We start from the raw sequence: 18,053 nt of genomic DNA, 5'->3' as shown, positions 1-18,053 counted from the left end.
GATAAAACAATAAAATGTCATTTTCTAAAAATGATTCCTAGCTAGATCGATTTATCGGAAATCGAAACCCCCTGTATACTAAATTTCATTAAAATCGTCGGAGCCGATTTCGTGATTCCAATTATATATATACAAGAATTGCTCGTTTAAAGATATAAGATATTTACACACCGATTAACTTTATTAAAAGTGCTCGTCTTTGTCTGGCATGTTGGAAACATCACATATCTAGCAGACATATTAGCAGCAGACCTTGAATAGTTATACCATGCATATCTTTATTAGTAAAGGTGTAGTTACAACATATGGCCGGTTTACACTATTCCAATCCAGTAATCCAATTCAGCGCTGGATTGCTACTGAAATAATTGTAAACGGTTAGTGGAATGCACTGAATTGCATTCCAGTACATTCCAGTGCTCGTTTATATTATTCTAGTAGCAATCCAGAGCTGCGTTGGATCACTGGATTGGATAATGTGAACATTAATCTCATACTATTGATCTTGTTCTAGTAAATGTGATCGACACCTCCACCCATCCATATAATTCTGTAATGGCGAATTGCCGCATTCCATTCCATCGGATCGCACTGATTGACAACATAATGGTTGGGAACACATGATGTTTGTAGGTTCACTATAGCGGTAGCCCACGGGCTTACTCTACCAAATAAAAGTATGTTTTTAAACAGTAGAGATACAAAAGGGAATCGATTGCCGAAACAAAAAAAAAAACTGAAAGAGCCCATCCCCTATACGCTGATGAAAGGAGATTTACGATTTATCTAAAACGCAGACTTATTAACATGTGTATTTTACCTTTTTAATCTACAACGGATGCAAACGAAAAGGCCGTGGCTCGGATTGCCAAGAATCTTCTTGCCATGCATATGCATGGCTGGCCTACGATGGCGCTAGAACGTAAGAGAAGACCTCAGAAGACCTTTGCTCAGATCTCAAAAGCCAAATAACAAAGGCTCCTAAAAAAACCTTCATGTGAATCTGAATTGCACTTGGCCGGTTTTGTAAATTATATTAGGCGACGCGTTTCTTCGCCAACGCCCCGTATAATATAAACGTATCTACTATTCATATCTTTTCAGCGGAAAAGTACTTAACATTTCCGTGAGCGTTTCTTAGAACCTTTATCTGGTTCAATACAAGTTTAATATTTGTAGGCTTTCGTCGAGTAAATTGATAGTAGATATGCCGCATACCTTTAAAGATAACATAGAAACCTTTTAGACACGTAATTTATATAAAGTGTTTCATAATAAATTATTATCGACTACTTAGCGCAACTGTTAAGTCGACAGTGCGCAAAAGTTAGCATTAGTTTATAAATTACTAGCTGCAAACGTTTCTTTGCCATATAAAGTATTTCGCCCGTATTATTTTATTGAAGTGACTTTTTTTATGAAATAAGGGGGCAAACGAGCAAAAGGGTCACCTGACGGAAAGCAACTTCCGTCGCCCATGGACACTCGCAGCATCAGAAGAGCTGCAGGTGCGTTGCCGGCCTTTTAAGAGGGAATAGGATAATAGGGGAGGGTAGGGAAGGGAATAGGGTAGGGGATTGGGCCTCCGGTAAACTCACTCACTCGGCGAAACACAGCGCAAGCGCTGTTTCACGCCGGTTTTCTGTGAGAACGTGGTATTTCTCCGGTCGAGCCGGCCCATTTGTGCCGAAGCATGGCTCTCCCACGTATAAATAAGTATGTTACCATGGCAACGTCCATCGCTATCCCGTCGCACAAACAATGGTCGCAGTCAGTCTCGACATGTAATAATTTACTATTACCTACATAATCAACAAATGCACTTTAAAAAGTACCCAGTAGCCGATTCTCAGACCCACTGAATATGCATATAAAATTTGGTTAAAATCAGTAAAGCCGTTTCGGAGGAGAACGCGGCCTAACATTGTGACACGAGAATTTTATATATTTAAAGAAGAAGAATATACAACTGTATAAGTATTATTATTGTGGATATTGAAATTATATATGTATATTGTAGGTCGGAATTTCGTGTCATGTTGTTTATACTTATGAGATTAAACAACACAAAAACACACTCTCACATATTCACTTTCTACTTACCAGTTATGACCACATCTATCTAGGCTTAGCATGCTGTAGTAGAAATGTGAAAAAATAGAAAATCTGTCAGCCGACAGGTTAAGCGACGTGCTGAGCGTACCTCACGGTAGCTCGTCAAGACGAGCCAAGCCAGACAAAAGGACACCTATTCTAGAATCGTTTTGTCGTTTTATCCCTTACGTAATCGGTGATGGTGGTGCAATATGATACACTTGGGACAATGGGGTAGGAGCTGCGCGAGGAAGGTATTTCTAAAATCAAATAGAATTACTGCGCTAAGCGAGGTCAGGCAAATGAAGCGATTAAAAAAAAACATTCGTTACAGCTCTACGGCATGCAGCAAGGCAAGCCAGCAAACGCAGGTTGCCTTTTCACGAAGGTGCGTTGGCCTGCATAACACTTGTAGCTCTTGGCAACAAACACAAGTGCTCTTCCCCCATCTTGCTCCACTATACCCCTCATCTAGTGTACAGAATGAGGCAAGACAATATAGGGCACAGGTTGTCTTGTGGGGGCAAGTCCCCCCCACAAGAGAACATGTGCCCATCCCCCAAATCTAGCGTAAGGTACTCACATCAAAGAAGTGTGGTCGCAGCCGTCCCACGGTGTACTTTGCGATGTCTGTAGTTAGCTGCTGGCACGCGCACCCGAACAGGAACACGCCGACCGCGCGGTACACCTCCCACACCCACGGTGGGATCTCCTTCCCCAGGATCACCCGGGACCGCCCCTTGTAGTCCCGGAGACGGATCCATTCTGTTAGGCACATCTGAGGACAAGAAGATAGATTAAATAACTTAAAATTATTCCTTTACAGGACAAGAAGCGATTGAAACGAATTCTTTTAAACAGTTTGCTTGATAGTTAAAAGTGTCGGCACACGTCCAAGTAGAAGCTTGAGAAGACCGGGCAAAAATACTGTAACACGCAAATAACCGATGTTCGTTATTATTTCTCGGGTATTTATTTTTTTATTTAGTTATTCTTATTCTTATTCTCGGGTAAACTAAGAAAATGATTTGGATGAGGAATTGTAGTTTAACTCTGACTCTAGATTCTTCCTGAATTAGATCAAGAAGCTATCGTCTTTCAAGCCCTGGTCAGTGATCCTCGTTTTTAAGCGCAGCAAAATGACATTGTTAATGTGGTATTTATACTTGTAAGCCAGCTAATAAGTATCATAACAACTATAACACAACGCGATACATCAGGTGCGCGCCGTCTAACGTCTATATCCGCCGCGAACCTGCGACCCCCTTTGAACATCTGCCAACGGCCAGACGCGCTTACCCCAAAATTAGAATTTAATTGTTTTATTATTAGATTTCACTATCGTCACCTATTCATTTTATAGATTTTAATGTGTCTATTTATTTATATTTATCATGTCATGTCGATGAGCTGACGTCGCGGACAGCGAACTAAGTATAATTATAATCTTTTGTTTTTCTTCTTCTTTCCATTGACAATCTTTTACTTAATCTATTCTTCCATAAAAAGAAACCCTATCTATGGTAAACAGTGGCTATGCTTGGTATCCTGAGGTGGTACTGTCTACTGATGATGATGACGAACAAGATATTTCTAGCCACAGTAACACACATAGATATGATGTGCCACTTCACTATCGATCGTGGTCCATATCGACTTCCCGTTGCGAGGCGTCCTTGCAAATACTTCGGTAGGAAATAGACGCGTCGCCAAGCCATACTAATATTGCAAATACGAAAGTGTGTCTGTTTGTTACCTCTTCACATCCAAACCGCTGAACCGATTTTGCTGAAATTTGGTATAGAGATAATTTGAGCCTCGACAAAGGACATAGGATACTTTTTATTCTAAAAAAAATAACGGTTCTCGCGCGATAACCGATATTTGGCGTATCGGAGTTGCGGGCGTTATCTAGTACTAATATAAACGCGAAAGGTTGTCGGGGTGGGGTGAGGGCATAAAGTTAATATACCTAGCGGAATAGAGCAACAATCTCGAGCTGTCAAACGAAACCGAAATTGGTTTCATCTGTGTGTAAAAAGTTGAGTACGTATACAGTATACACTTACACAAGCATGATTGAACATGAATTCTATGAGATTAAATTGTCAACGTGCGGCACGTGCCGACTGGACATCAAAAGAGTGCTGCTGTCCTGTATCACACGTCTCTTTTAACCACGCAGTGTTACTGATAGTGACATCTCTCTTGCTCAGGCCTTTGTTTCTCTATTCCGCTAGGTATTAATAACTTTATGGGTGAGGGGTGGGTAGTTGCGGTATGCCGTATGACATAACCTACCCCAACATGCATGCGAGTCCTACGACCTCCTGACGCCTCAGCCGCTAAACCGTTTTTGGCGAAATTTTTACATGGAGAGTCCTTGGACTTAGGAATTAACATAGTTTTTATCCAGGGAAAATTTGCAGTTGTTGCGTAATAGGTAAACGCATTTCGGCGACACGTATTTGCGGACATCTAACTTATTTATATCGCACAAACGACTAAAACACATTTTCACAGAACTCCATGGAGAGCCCTTGGACTTAGGAATTAACATAGTTTTTATCCAGGGAAAATTTGCAGTTGTTGCGTAATAGGTAAACGCATTTCGGCGACACGTATTTGCGGATATCTGACTTATTTATATCGCACAAACGACTAAAACACATTTTCACAGAACTCCACCTCCTCTACTCGCTAAAATTGGACCATTTCTATTTCGCATTCATAAACTACGCGAGAAAAAGCTTCTTGTGATTTAAAACAAGTATGGCCTAAAGCACAGAATAGATAATAGTACAAGCCTAAAGGTAAGGTACTTTGAGTGGCAGAAGAGGGATTGGGTTGTTTTTACATCGAAAAAGTTTACAATTTTGCTGTAGATTTAAAAATATTTCAAACATCGGGAAGCTAAGAAATATTTTACGCGCCGGGAATTGTACAGTTTCCGCGATGTAGTTGGTCTGTATTATGTGATTCTATTAAATATTACAGCTATGTCAAATTAAAAACTATCGCTTGTATTACTTGAACCTAACTCAATTCCCACACTTCTAGATATGCGTGCGCATATACGCACTAGTTGCGAAAATAACCGCGCGCCTCAGTAACCGCATTACGCTTAACGCGGTAGTCGACACATGTTGCGACATTGATACCAGATATCTTATCTATTACTCATTTAATTCATAAACAAATATTTGAAGATTGACGAATCTATAGGGAGTGCTAATTTTGCACTATTTACGTAAAAGACCAAACATTCTTCGCGCACTCACACATTATAGTCATTGCTCATTAATCATGTAGATTTACTACGTATAATATCTATGGACGCTCACCACGTCAGTCTATCCCCGTGCTGCTAAGGTGTTACAGGTACCAGACAACGGAAATATATTTAATATGTACTTTTATACTATAAATATACTTAAGATTTTTATTATATATTATACATATTATATTTAATACTTAAAGCGCGAAGCGCTGTTTTACGCCGGTTTTCTATAAGGACGTGGTATTTCTCCGGTCGAGCCGGCCCATTCGTACCGAAGCATGGCTCTCCCACGTCATGTGTTCCACTTTTTCCAAGAATCCACTCTAATTACCTTCATACAAAAAGTTACACGCGTTACGCGTAGGCACGAGGTAAACAATGTAAACTGTATTTAAAGTTACAAGTTATACACATATTTTATAGTAGCCAGTAGCGAAATGATTTGCGACACGGCAATAGTCAGGGGCGGTCAACCTTTTATATGCACAGTTCCATTATGGAATTAGTTTAATGGAATTAGTTTAGGGCGACATAAGTCAGGCTGTGCCGCAGGCCGCGCCTTCATACATTTTATTTCGCAATCGTAGACTATTCCATAAATTATTAACGTGAACTCAAAGCTAAAATAACTCAGCTTTTTCCTACGCTTTTTAACTTTATTACTCTAATACCAACGAAGGTACAAAGTTATAACTTTTTATAAACAGCTGATGAGAGTGTTCTACGATCTACTAAAATGTTATAATTACGTGAAACGTAATCGTGTAAACGTCGTTCGTATACGTAGCTTTTTAGGGTTCCGTACCCAATATGGGGGGCTCCCATACAACAAACGTGATTTTTTTTTACCTTTTTTGCTCGTAATCAATAATGGTAGCAGGTTGGCACTTGAAATACTCACAATATTCTTAATTATATTAGTACTTTAATAATTAGTAATAAAATTTTAATTAAATAATAAAGGGGGGCTCCCATACAAAAAAAACACATTTTTTACCCATTTTGCTCTGTAATGATACGGAACCCTTCGTGCGCGAGTCCAACTCGCACTTGGCCGATTATTATGATGAACCTATCACGTAAAAAGCTACAAACTTTTAATGGGGATTGTCCATTTTTTTTTAATTTTGCTCATTACAAAAACATTTCGAGGAATAAGGTCAGTGATCGTTTTTCTGTATATAATCGAAAAAAATACCCATTAGTTACTTATATTTTTGAACAAATATGTTTAACCTTAGTTTGACCTTCAATGGCGTTAAATTAGCAATAAATTCGACCAACATTACGTTTCGAACTTTTGGTAAGCTTCTCGTATCAGCTTTCACATAATGAGAACTTGCATTTGACGAACCAGCCATTATAAATAAGATTGAAAGGAAATTTAAAACACTGCAGAGGTCAATTAGCCGCCGATGATGACGTCAGAGCGAAACTTTAAAAAATTATTGAGAAAAAACTAGCCAATGAATTTCAAAATTATTTAATTTATATTCTTAAAATACCCTATTTTAACGAAAAAAAATATAAAAAGTACATATGATTTTTTTTGGACAATGCCCATTGGTCAAAGCTCTAAAAGTTACACCATTTAAGTATATGACAGTGCTACTTTACTAGGTTCTTAATTATTTTTTTGATAAACTGTTACGAACCCCTGCTCAATCGAGTGATAGTTGACAAGATATAATTTGTACGGACATATTTCAGGGCTGCCAATGTCGCCGTTAACTATCTTAATGTTGGCAATATTGAATTATATTGTTATTATCAGTGTTTATTGATTTGTAATATCACCAGTTACTATTGTGGAGCCAACTGCATAGTACAGTCTGTTCGGAGTTATCTTGACTCTGACTAGGGTTGACAGGCGTTCGGTTCAACTTAGGACCCAAATACGGGGAGGCTGATCTTTTGTGCTCGAGTCAGGTAAGGTCGGCCTTCGATCAGTCCGGCTGGGTTAGAACGACATTTCTACTATTAAGACATAGTAACTTGCGTATCCGGCTAAAGTCCGGTTTTTCTAAAACTGTACGTCTATAATTTTATATAAAATCGAACATTTTTACAAGATTTTACTTTTTATTAATCGGATATTAGACAAAACGAGCTTTTGCCCGCGGCTTCGCTCGCGTTAATAAGTATTATTATAGACAAACTTTCATCCCCTATTTGAACCCCTTGGGGTTGGAACTTATCAAAATCCTTTCTTAGCGGATGCCTACGTCATAACATCAAGCTGCATGCCAAATTTCAGCCCGATCCGTCCAGTAGTTTGGGCTGTGCGTTGATAGATCACTATGTCAATCAGTCAGTCAGAGTACCTTTGAGTTTTATATATATATATATATATATATATAGATTACAATCACGGTAAACCAACATGGCATTTCTCCCAACGTAGAGACGGGCCTTTACAGTAAAATAGAACAAAAGGTCACAAGCTAAATTACAAAACCAATTCCATTACGAAGCTAAACAATAAACAATAAGCAACAAAACTAGCAAATTGTTTTCGCGCGAAAGGTCTTTGAACCCGGCGGCTGACTGTGGGTTGGAAACGGAAATAGAAAAAATCTGTTTCACGCAATGCAGATATTTGCGTATGTCGCGTGTTTGCGCGGAGCGAGGTCCCCGCGACGGCCCTGTACATATCTCGCCTGCACTGGTCCATGGAGGTCGAGGACGTCGTCAACTACATCAGTAAGAAGACATCCCTCCACTTGAGGGTCGAACGTCTGCAGTCTCGCCACAAGGTCAACTTCAGTTCCTTTGTGGCGAGAGTGCCGACGCATCTTCTGTCGACCTTTGAAGCGGAGGAATTCTGGCCGACTGATGTGGTCCACCGAAGGTTCCGGGGGAGACTCCGGAATGAAGCGCGCGTCACGTCGCCGATAACATCGTGATAAAGTGTAGTTATTAAGTGTATATAATTTATATGTATGTTAGTCATTAAGGTATATATTGTATGGGCCTATGTAGCCTGATATAAATAAATAAATAAATAAAAAAAATTGACCGCGATAATTGGCAAGACGTTATGTCATCGAAGATTAACGACCGCACTCAGAGACTTGCTGCCGCACTCACGTTAAATAATGATTAAGGGTGAAGCCAAATGTACGCTCATTTGGCTTTTGTGAGATGTGAGTTGCAGAATTTCGGCTGGCAGAAATTCTGCTACATTCAGTTTCACACAAAAGTTCTGTTTGATTCACACGAGCGTAAAGTGAGTCATGATTTGTATGAATAGATATTAACGCGACCGAAATTCTGCGACTCACAACTCGCAAATTACGCTCGTTTGGCTTCATCCTAACGACCGCACTCAGAGACTTGCTGCCGCACTCAGAGACGTTAAATGATGATTCAACTTCAATTTAATGAAGAGTTTGAGAGATAATGTATGGGGCTTATGTGAAAATTTTCATTTAATTACAGTAGAGTAATCGTAATTCGTCACTGAGTGCGCCAGATAATTATTTCCTAATTGATGAAGCTTTTCTAGTAACTCCATATATTTTCAGTCAAACTCTTCATCAAATTAAGTTAAGTAGTTAATCAAATAGTGCAGCCGTATGTTAGATTATAGAAGATTAAATTTCGATACAAACTTAATTTAGGGCTCGCGGTTTCTTGAAGATACGACAAACTTAAGACCGACTTACGGCTACACTTAGAGTGATTTATTACATTTCTTAGCTTTTATTGACAAAATATTCATTAAATTAAAGTTAAAAAAGTCCACCAACCAAGACACAGATTACTAAATAGTTTGCGTAAAGTGTAAACAAATATTCGTTTTGATATTCACATTTTGCAACAAGCACATCACTATCCGCACTAACAATGCAACTACAAACCAAAGGGAGTATCCACTCAGCCATAGAAATATAGTAAAACACTAAAATGAGTACTACAGCCCGCATGTGGCTATATTTAGCCACGACAATGACACCATTCACTTCCGACGTGTTTACGAGTCGACACTAGTTATTTTTAAACAATCGATACTTTTAATCGATAAGCACAACCCTATCGACTGTTTGTGATGAATTGGGTACTTTTGATTAACGCATTTATGGTTGAGAGCGTGGTTCTTGATTGGGAGATCGTGGGTTCGAAAAATGGTTGTTTCCAAGTTTTTTCCAAGTTTGTTTACGATAATGTTGGCATAGTCTGACAAGAAAGATGACCTTGATGGTGAAAATATATTTTTGTCGAGTACTTTTATATCTTCTTTTATGTATTTTATTAAAAAGTCGTGTCGAATACTTTTATGTTTTGGACGGTGTTTATCGTATTACTTAATCGATAACTGAACCTCCCGCGGTGGTCGTTTGGTATAATAAAATATTATACTCTTCACGTTGGGTTACAATGAATAACCATGATTGCAAAGCTGTTTATAATAAACATGCCGAATCGTCGTCGACCATGGACAAACATAGACGAATATAATATCCCCTCTACATGTTCGAATTCACTTGTGGAGAGGCATATTCTTGCTAAGTTGCTAGCATAACCGAAAACATTTTAGAGTTGTGCAACATGCATATCGATAAAGACTCCAAAATATTTCCCCAAAACTTTTTTCAAAGCAATAAATTTTCATTTAAATCGTTGGGAACGTACGATAAGAAGGCTTTCACGATGCAAATGAGGACAGGTATCTTGAGTTAAGGCTCTTTGTGGGGAACTTACGGTCCACTGATATGGTATTATCGAAGCTTAGCGTAAATTACTGTAGTGAATTCTACCATAGAGTGACGTTTTCCGATCGAAATAACGGTATGGGTAAAGACATTGACACAGGTTTTGTATACGGAGAAAGTATAATTTAAAATAGAGACATTTCTGTCTATAAAATAAATTGAACGCAGTAAGAATAACTAACTTAATAAATAGCTGTTTATTGTAGGAATGGGACTACTAAAAAGGTAGATAAATCCAAAGTTTTATACTCAGTGTTGTAAGCTAATAAGAGTATAAATTAAAAAAGTCATTTCGATAAAATGAAATGGAAATTACCTGCAATATCAATATGCTATGGTGACAAGTGTACTTTAATTTCAGATGAAAGTATTGATAAAATAATTTGTAATCCGAGAAAAATATAATTTCCATGTCATATCGATAAAATAAAGTGAGAATCGGATATGGGACGACGAAGAATGTCGTAAGTAAGATGAAAGTATCGATAAAAATATCGATAATCACGGTTCACACCACTATAATCAGATAGAATAGATTTATAAATTTTCTGTAAGTATGTTGTTTTTATGTCTTTTGTTTGTTAATTTATAATGATTGTGCATAGATCATATAATTCGAATAAAATAATTTATACATATTTGAATTCGTACTATACACAATACATACTAATATTATAAATGGGAAAGGTTTGTCTGAATCTTTACATTAAAGTTGCTACACCAATTCTCATAAAATTCAGTATGAAAATCTGACACGAACATAATATTACATCTAAGAATATCCATTATCCATTGTATATAAATATTTTCATTAGTAAGGGGGTAAATATCCTGCAACATGCTGTATCTCTTATCATATATCGAGGGCCATTAAGAGGTGATAATGACAGACGGACCACGTGCGTACGCCTTACAGTGAGCAAAACGAACACACTAATGGAAAACTAATATTTGTTGAGGATCGATATCAAGAGTGTGAAATTGTGCATCGGCTTTTATTTGCCATTGATACATGTATTGTAGATTCACAAAAAAAAATTGAAGGTACTCAAAGCAAAGCTCTGCGTTCTGACTTCGAAAATATGACAAAATTGTAAAAAAAATATGTTTTTTTTATAATTATACAGACTATTAGTAATATGTAGACTTTTGACTACGAAGCGACATTCGAATCACCTCTACATGAAGACTAAACGCTTCATCAGTACACATTTAGGAGCTAAATCACGCAGAACTAAGGCAAACCTCTTACAAGACCAAGACAAACATATGTTTTCGATCTTACTGCTTTGACAATAAAGTTCAAAAGTAGTTTTAAAACCAACCGAAAACTCAACCGAGACATATGTCAAGCCAGGGGACCTATTATGAGCTCTTAAATCCATTCACTTTACGTTCTTATACAGTCAGTATAAGGACGTAAAGAGAATGGATTTAAGAGCTCATGATAGAGGCCCAAGACCAAATACACCATGGATGCGTAGTGGCACTATGGTGGTACTAGTTAGTTAGTTACTCAAGCAACAAGTGTAATGAGCCGTTAAAACGGTCATGTAGTTTTGAATACCATAATATTGAAGCAACACTTAAAGAGTGGACTGTAGTTTTACGAGATTTGCCCAAACAGAGGAGTATAGAATGTTATTTGATGAAAATAAAACTCTAGGCTCACTTTCAATATTACTCTCGACAGACCTAAGTCTCGATTCTCGACTTATAAAAAAAATCATGTCGATCGCAGTACGATTTGGTATTACTTACATCCACACTAGCGAAACATCATGCAGTGTCTCGATGTCGTTTTTAAGTCGTGTTTGTACGAGAATCATGATAGAAGCTGAATCAAAATAGTTTTGTGATCGAAACAAAATAGTGTTGCTAGTAAGGCGCTTGGCCCTTGGGTAGAAAAGTCGACATAAGGCTGGCCTCACACAGCCGGAATTTCATAATCGGAAATTCATATTATTAATTCAGAAAGACCGGAATACCACACAATATCAGTACGCTCCACACACATTCTGATTTTTTGAGATAATGAATTTCATAGATCGATCTGTAAGAATATGAATTTCCGATTATGAAATTCCGGCTGTGTGAGGCCAGCCTTAAAGCCGCACTCAGAGACATTTAAAAATCGTTAAACAGAAACTGTATTAATAGTCAAAATCTTCATTAAATTAAAGTTAACTGATCATTAAATCTTTATTAACTTACGCTCACAAAAACAGACATTCCATCTCGTATTCGCAGCACGCGCGTCGCTGGCACCGCGCCAGCCGCTATCGGTCAAGGTGAAGGTGACAATGCCGTATCGATCATCGCCTTCCGCCCGCCTGATATGGACAGGACATGGGTATTAAGCTCTATAATAGCTTGGCTAGCAACTAACTGGCCCTCGTACAGCAGCGGGGCTAAAATGGTCGCATTTAGCAATTCCTCTCAATCAATTCCGCAAATGAATTGTCAAAACTGACAAACTGACAGAATATGTCAAATTAGTACGAATTACTACAGATCGACAAGGCATTTTATGAACGTGAGCGGGGGCGCTGCACGTAAAGGAGAACTGTCAAAAATGACGTTTTTGTATGATGGCAGCGTTAGTTCCTTTTTTTGCCACGTTCATATAAAGCCTTGTCGATCTGTAGACATGAATTGCAAGCAGATTGACCATTTTGCAATGTTAAGAAAATGAATCATATTATAATTCTACAAAGCGACCATTTTAGCCCCGCTGTACCTACTGCTTACTTTAACGCCTCCGTGGTCCTCAGTGGTTGAGAGCGTGGATCTTGACTCGGAGGTCGTGGGTTCGATTCCCGCGTTGGAAACATGTTATTTCCAAGTTTGGTAGGACAATGCAGGCTGATCACCTGATTGTCTGACAAGTAAGATGATCCATGCGTCGGATGGGCATGTAAAAATTCGGTTCTGCGCCTGATATCTCTCGCCAGTCATATCGGTCTTCCGTCCCACTGGGTTATGAGAGTAAAGGAATAGAGAGTGCTCTTGTGTACTGCGCAAACACTTGGGCACTATAAAATTACTCCTACGTACCTGGCCTGGTTTCAATGAAACCGGCCACCGTCACCGAAACTAAAGGGGACAATCGGGCCATATGTATCATCACCATTCACTAATAACGCCTAACAATGTCACCGTCTGTTTCCAACCTATCAATAACTCTTCTATATTACTGATCTATCAATAGCGTTCGATTTTAAAGTTTTTAGCGGCCATTTCTCTTCATCAAGACGAGAAGAACGATTAAATATCTCGGTTGCTTTAGAATCCCGCTTGCTCACCTTCTTTGATATTCTTGTTATATGTATATTATGCGAATCCAAAGACTTTTTTTCAGAAATACGGTAAAAAGCACAATGTGCTACGATTTAAAAACAACTGCAATAAGTCAAAAAAACATTTTTATTGGTGACCAGACCATCTTGTGTGAATAGTTACACAACTGCTAGTTACATAAATCTATCAAGTTCTTCCCTAATAGCCAGTGTTGCAACACGTATAAATCTCATACAAAAAGGAAGTTGTCCAAGAGAACAAACAGAGCGTTTAACGACCACTACACATCAAGATGAAACGGATTTGAAGCCACTTTTGGAGCCGTGATGTACAGACAACGATCAATTAGGTAGGGCTGGCACGTGGTTCCGCAAAAGCATTAATTATTTAATAAAAAAAAATTATATATTTTAAGTCAGCCCAAATTCTAGCATAATATGTATAGAAATAGAGAATATTTTTTTATAGACTCAATTCAAAGTATTCAATGCTAAATCGTGCGGTTTTTATCATTATCATAAGGTCATATTTTGTAATTATGTTACAAATTGAATTGAATGAATCATTAAAGAAATCAAGCCAATTGTTTTAAGCTGATAATAATGTCTTCAGTCATTACATCTAGTTTTTTCTCAAATGCTAACGAAACCGACATGATTCTCACGTCAAAATAAACGTTTTAGGCGATAATTATAAGTCTTGACTGTTTCAGCTATATTTATTACAAAGGAATTTAAAATCCGCCGACTATTCTGGCTTACAGTTTAGTGATACTTTGTCCTAAAACACACAATTTTAAAGTTTATAGTTTTTGCTGACTGTAACAAAAACTGCCGGTTGGCAGCCCTGTTTCAGATTGAGACCGCACTCGTGACGTTAACGACTGTTTATAGTCCAATTTCATCCCGACTTCCATTGTTACAGTTTTTACTGAACTTAACTTATTACCGTATAAACTTAATAACGCTACTTTTTTAATTTATATTTTATTTCCTGGATTTAGAGTTACGAACGTAGATGTTATATTAAAGCCATTTCTAAAGATGCTCCCTTTGCTATAAAATGTTTCCTTTGACGTAACAGGACGTTCCTTATAAAACATATTGCAATTACAGAAAAAAATATATTTATCAGATGCTGGAGTGATAGAAAAATCTATCAATCCAACATGTCCTGGCTTCTGCTTCCTAATGTTCTTTCCCGGGACTTAAAATGTCTCTATACCAAACTTCATCACAATCGGTCGAGTGGTTTAAGCGTAAAAGGTAACGCTTAATAGGCAGATGCACAATGCACATTCAAGAATCATAATATTGTATGGATAAAGCACACACACATCAACATCAACATATTGGAGAAACGTAAGTTCGATGTCGAGTAAAACAAACATACTAATTTATTTGTCTCCGTTATATCTTGAAGGAGAAAAGTGTTACAGACTTGAGACGAATTCACAATGCACTCTTATCTTAAGTAATGTATCTGCAGGTACAAGTTTATGGACTTGTCCTCAAATACGTGATGTGAAGGATGGAGGTGCCCTTATTTTTATAAGATTTTGCAAAAAAGTCTTTAGATTTACAACTGAAACGAACATAACGCAGTTTCCGACAAACTAAGCTCAACTAAGCTCGAACCGTGACGAAAGCTCAACCGGAAGTTTGTCGCTAAACGCTGAGCGACTGAGACCAAGCTTCAGGAAAAGCTTTACCTCACCCTGCAGTCTACATTGGCCCATGATATAGAGTCTATATATTATAGACCCCAGACGACGTCCAAAATCTTTCAATTAATACATTTAAAAAAGTTGTTAAAGATTGTTTGTGTGCTAAGGCTTATTATAAAGGTAATTGATTTTCTCAATGACAGCACACCTTGGGAAAAATTAGCTGACTGACCATAGGTCGCTTCTATATTAAATGTACTATATTTTTACTTACATACTTAGCGTAAATTAGTTTAAACTATTATTGTTATTTTCCACCTTTTTGGTAAAAGGTGGCCCCGTGCGAGTTTCTTACGCCGGTTCTTCTCGGCGGGGTAGTTCCCGAACCAGTGATAGGCCTCATGAAGACACGACGTTCTGAAAGTGTTAACTTTGTTTACTTATTTGGAAATAAATATTTTTGATTTTGATAGACCCGTTCAAGAGATTAAGAATATGTAGAGGAAACCATTCGTCTACATTTGTCCATGATCGATAGCTTTATCAATCATATTTACATCTTGGCTCAACGTAGAGAAGTTATATAAAAGCCGGCCAAGTGTGTGTCGGGCCACGCGCAATATAGGGTTCTGTAGTACCGCTAGTTTTGGATTTTTTTTTGTATAGTCAATGAACGTACATTTATAACGTGTTTTACAATACTAACCATAAACTTATAATGCATAGACCAACAAAGAGTGCGAGAGAGAAGAAAATCCTTTATGGAATTATAACAAGATGAAAAGAGAGAGGTAGTGTAATGTGAACTGTGACCACTTTTATTTGACAGGTCGTCACAACTCGACACATGTTTTTATGCCCTTTCGGTATTTGCAATTTATTATTTAAATCGTTTGTTATTTTCAACAAATACTATTATATATAACAACAAAATAATAACTTGTTCTGTGAGCGATCGCAGTGTAAATCATAGGAATAATCCTGAAAAATATACATTTCACAGGTAATTAATCTTCATGTCCTAATTGCTACGATGTGTTTATTTTTGCTAATATTGTCTTTAGTTCTCTATTTCAAATAAAATATTGTTAATCCTCCCTTTTACTTCCATATTTTGCGTAACTAAAGGTGCTATTGTTCTTAAATTAGGTACACAATTTTTGAAGAAAAATTGTTCATCAAAATTTTGTACATATACGCTAGTGCTTAACACAAATTTATCGATATGCCTATCGATATTTAACAATAACATAAAACTAATCTAAAAATGAAATGGGGGTGTAAAAGTATTATAATATGTATTTAATTTAAGAATAAATAATATACTATGTGTGTTGTTTACTTTCAACATTATATTTGCATTTCTATTAATGTAAGGGCTGATTTGTCAGATAGCTTTTACCTGACTAATAAATAAGTAACTTTATAATGTTTATATTATTTACCCTTATAAGAACCTCATGTCATAACATATCCGATGATTGAAAAATCACCGCACACCAAAATGTGTATCTACTTTTCAATCGTCACCTTTGTTCTGCCAAATAAAATATATGATAACTAATTTGAAATACAAAATCTGTCAACGATGCATATTATTTATTTCTCATAGAAACTCAGGTAAAATAACTCGAACGGACTATACTATCGATAGTAAAAGATACATCACTAGCACACGCACACATTGACAGATCGAAAATCGTCACGCATTTTCGGGTTGTCAGGTGGTCTATACGACAGTATATAAATAAGTCTATGATACTAACGATATCATCTCTATCACTTTTTAAAAACCGCCTCACCGGATATGTGCCTAATTTATAGCGTGTGAACATCAACCATCGCCAATGACCCATAACAACCACTCTTCATTTACCAGCAATAATTGACAAACATGACCATTTATGGCATTGACCATATATAGCGTGTAACCTATCTGTCATATTTGACACACCATTTAACACCAAACACTTCCTGACGCGATGATCACGTGTGAGAGTGTTAAGTACGGTTCGTATGGGATTTCTTTGAAACGGTTCCTTTTGTATGCCGCCTACGAGTTATGAGAATAATCATACAGAGGATTAAAGGTGCCAGATCTGACGGTTCAGAGTCTTTAGTATTAAATAATCTCTCTGGTAGTAAGGATACGTTAAAACGTATAAAGAGTTTAGAGCCCGAATTAAATAGCCAATAAAAAAAATGGGTCAGTTCCGAACGCCAAATCCTAAAATGGATGGCTGGATGGATGGATCTTTCTAATGAGAAGATAGAATACCATTGACTCCAATGAGTCATGTAAAACATAGAAGAACTCATAAAAAATTTAAGAAATTCTAAAGGATTTCGAAGGACCACCCAGAACCGGAAATTGTGGAAGGATTGTAGGGTACCATACTTTGTGATAAGGATCAAGACGTGTTATACTACAAACCAGATGATAAAATACCCGCATGTTCGTGGCGCTGAAATCATTTTTTCAGGACCTTATATATATAGGTACTATATACTATCATAATTCATAAGTCATGGATACAATCAGAAGTCATTTCCCGGGACTCAAAGTATCTGCATATCAAAATCGGCTCAGCAGTTGGAGTGTTAAGAGAAGTCCACACCGCTGTCTTTCCATACAAACGTTGTCCCCTGTTTCCTCCCTGAATAATGCTGGTAGAGTTATGATTTTTTTCCTGAATATCTATGGCCACTATTAGCATGTACACCCTATGTTTCTTTTTTTTTCATAATTTTATTATTAAAAAAAGATAAGAACGTCCAAAAACCCAAAAAATTGCCAGATTTTCTTCTGTGTTCAAACACCCAGAAAACAAAACTGGCTAAAATATACAAAAAAATAAAACATAGGAACACAGCTCAAGCCTTGCTTCAATTCTTAATGAAAAAAGTACTTAAATCGTTTAAGTTTTGGAGAAGGAATCAGCAGACAACGAATCGAATATTTTCTGTTCTTTTATTAGAACCTTTGTCGTGTTGTCTC

At 37.3% G+C, this 18,053-nt stretch overlaps 1 protein-coding gene across 1 annotated transcript in view; it reads right to left on the bottom strand.

Annotated features, from left to right (window-relative positions):
• The window catches only part of LOC121737392 (putative phosphatidate phosphatase), a 78,144-nt gene that overhangs the window by 39,523 nt on the left and 20,568 nt on the right, over positions 1-18,053 (bottom strand). The window contains exon 5 of the mRNA XM_042129066.1: positions 2,678-2,872. Within this exon, the coding sequence (XP_041985000.1) occupies positions 2,678-2,872 (195 nt within the window). The remainder of the gene's footprint in view (positions 1-2,677; positions 2,873-18,053) is intronic.

Source organism: Aricia agestis, chromosome 20 (assembly GCF_905147365.1).
Source record: "Aricia agestis chromosome 20, ilAriAges1.1, whole genome shotgun sequence".
NCBI classification, from domain to species: Eukaryota; Metazoa; Arthropoda; class Insecta; order Lepidoptera; family Lycaenidae; genus Aricia; species Aricia agestis.
Note: the sequence above shows the minus strand (reverse complement) of the source record. Positions and strands in the feature narration are given on the sequence as shown.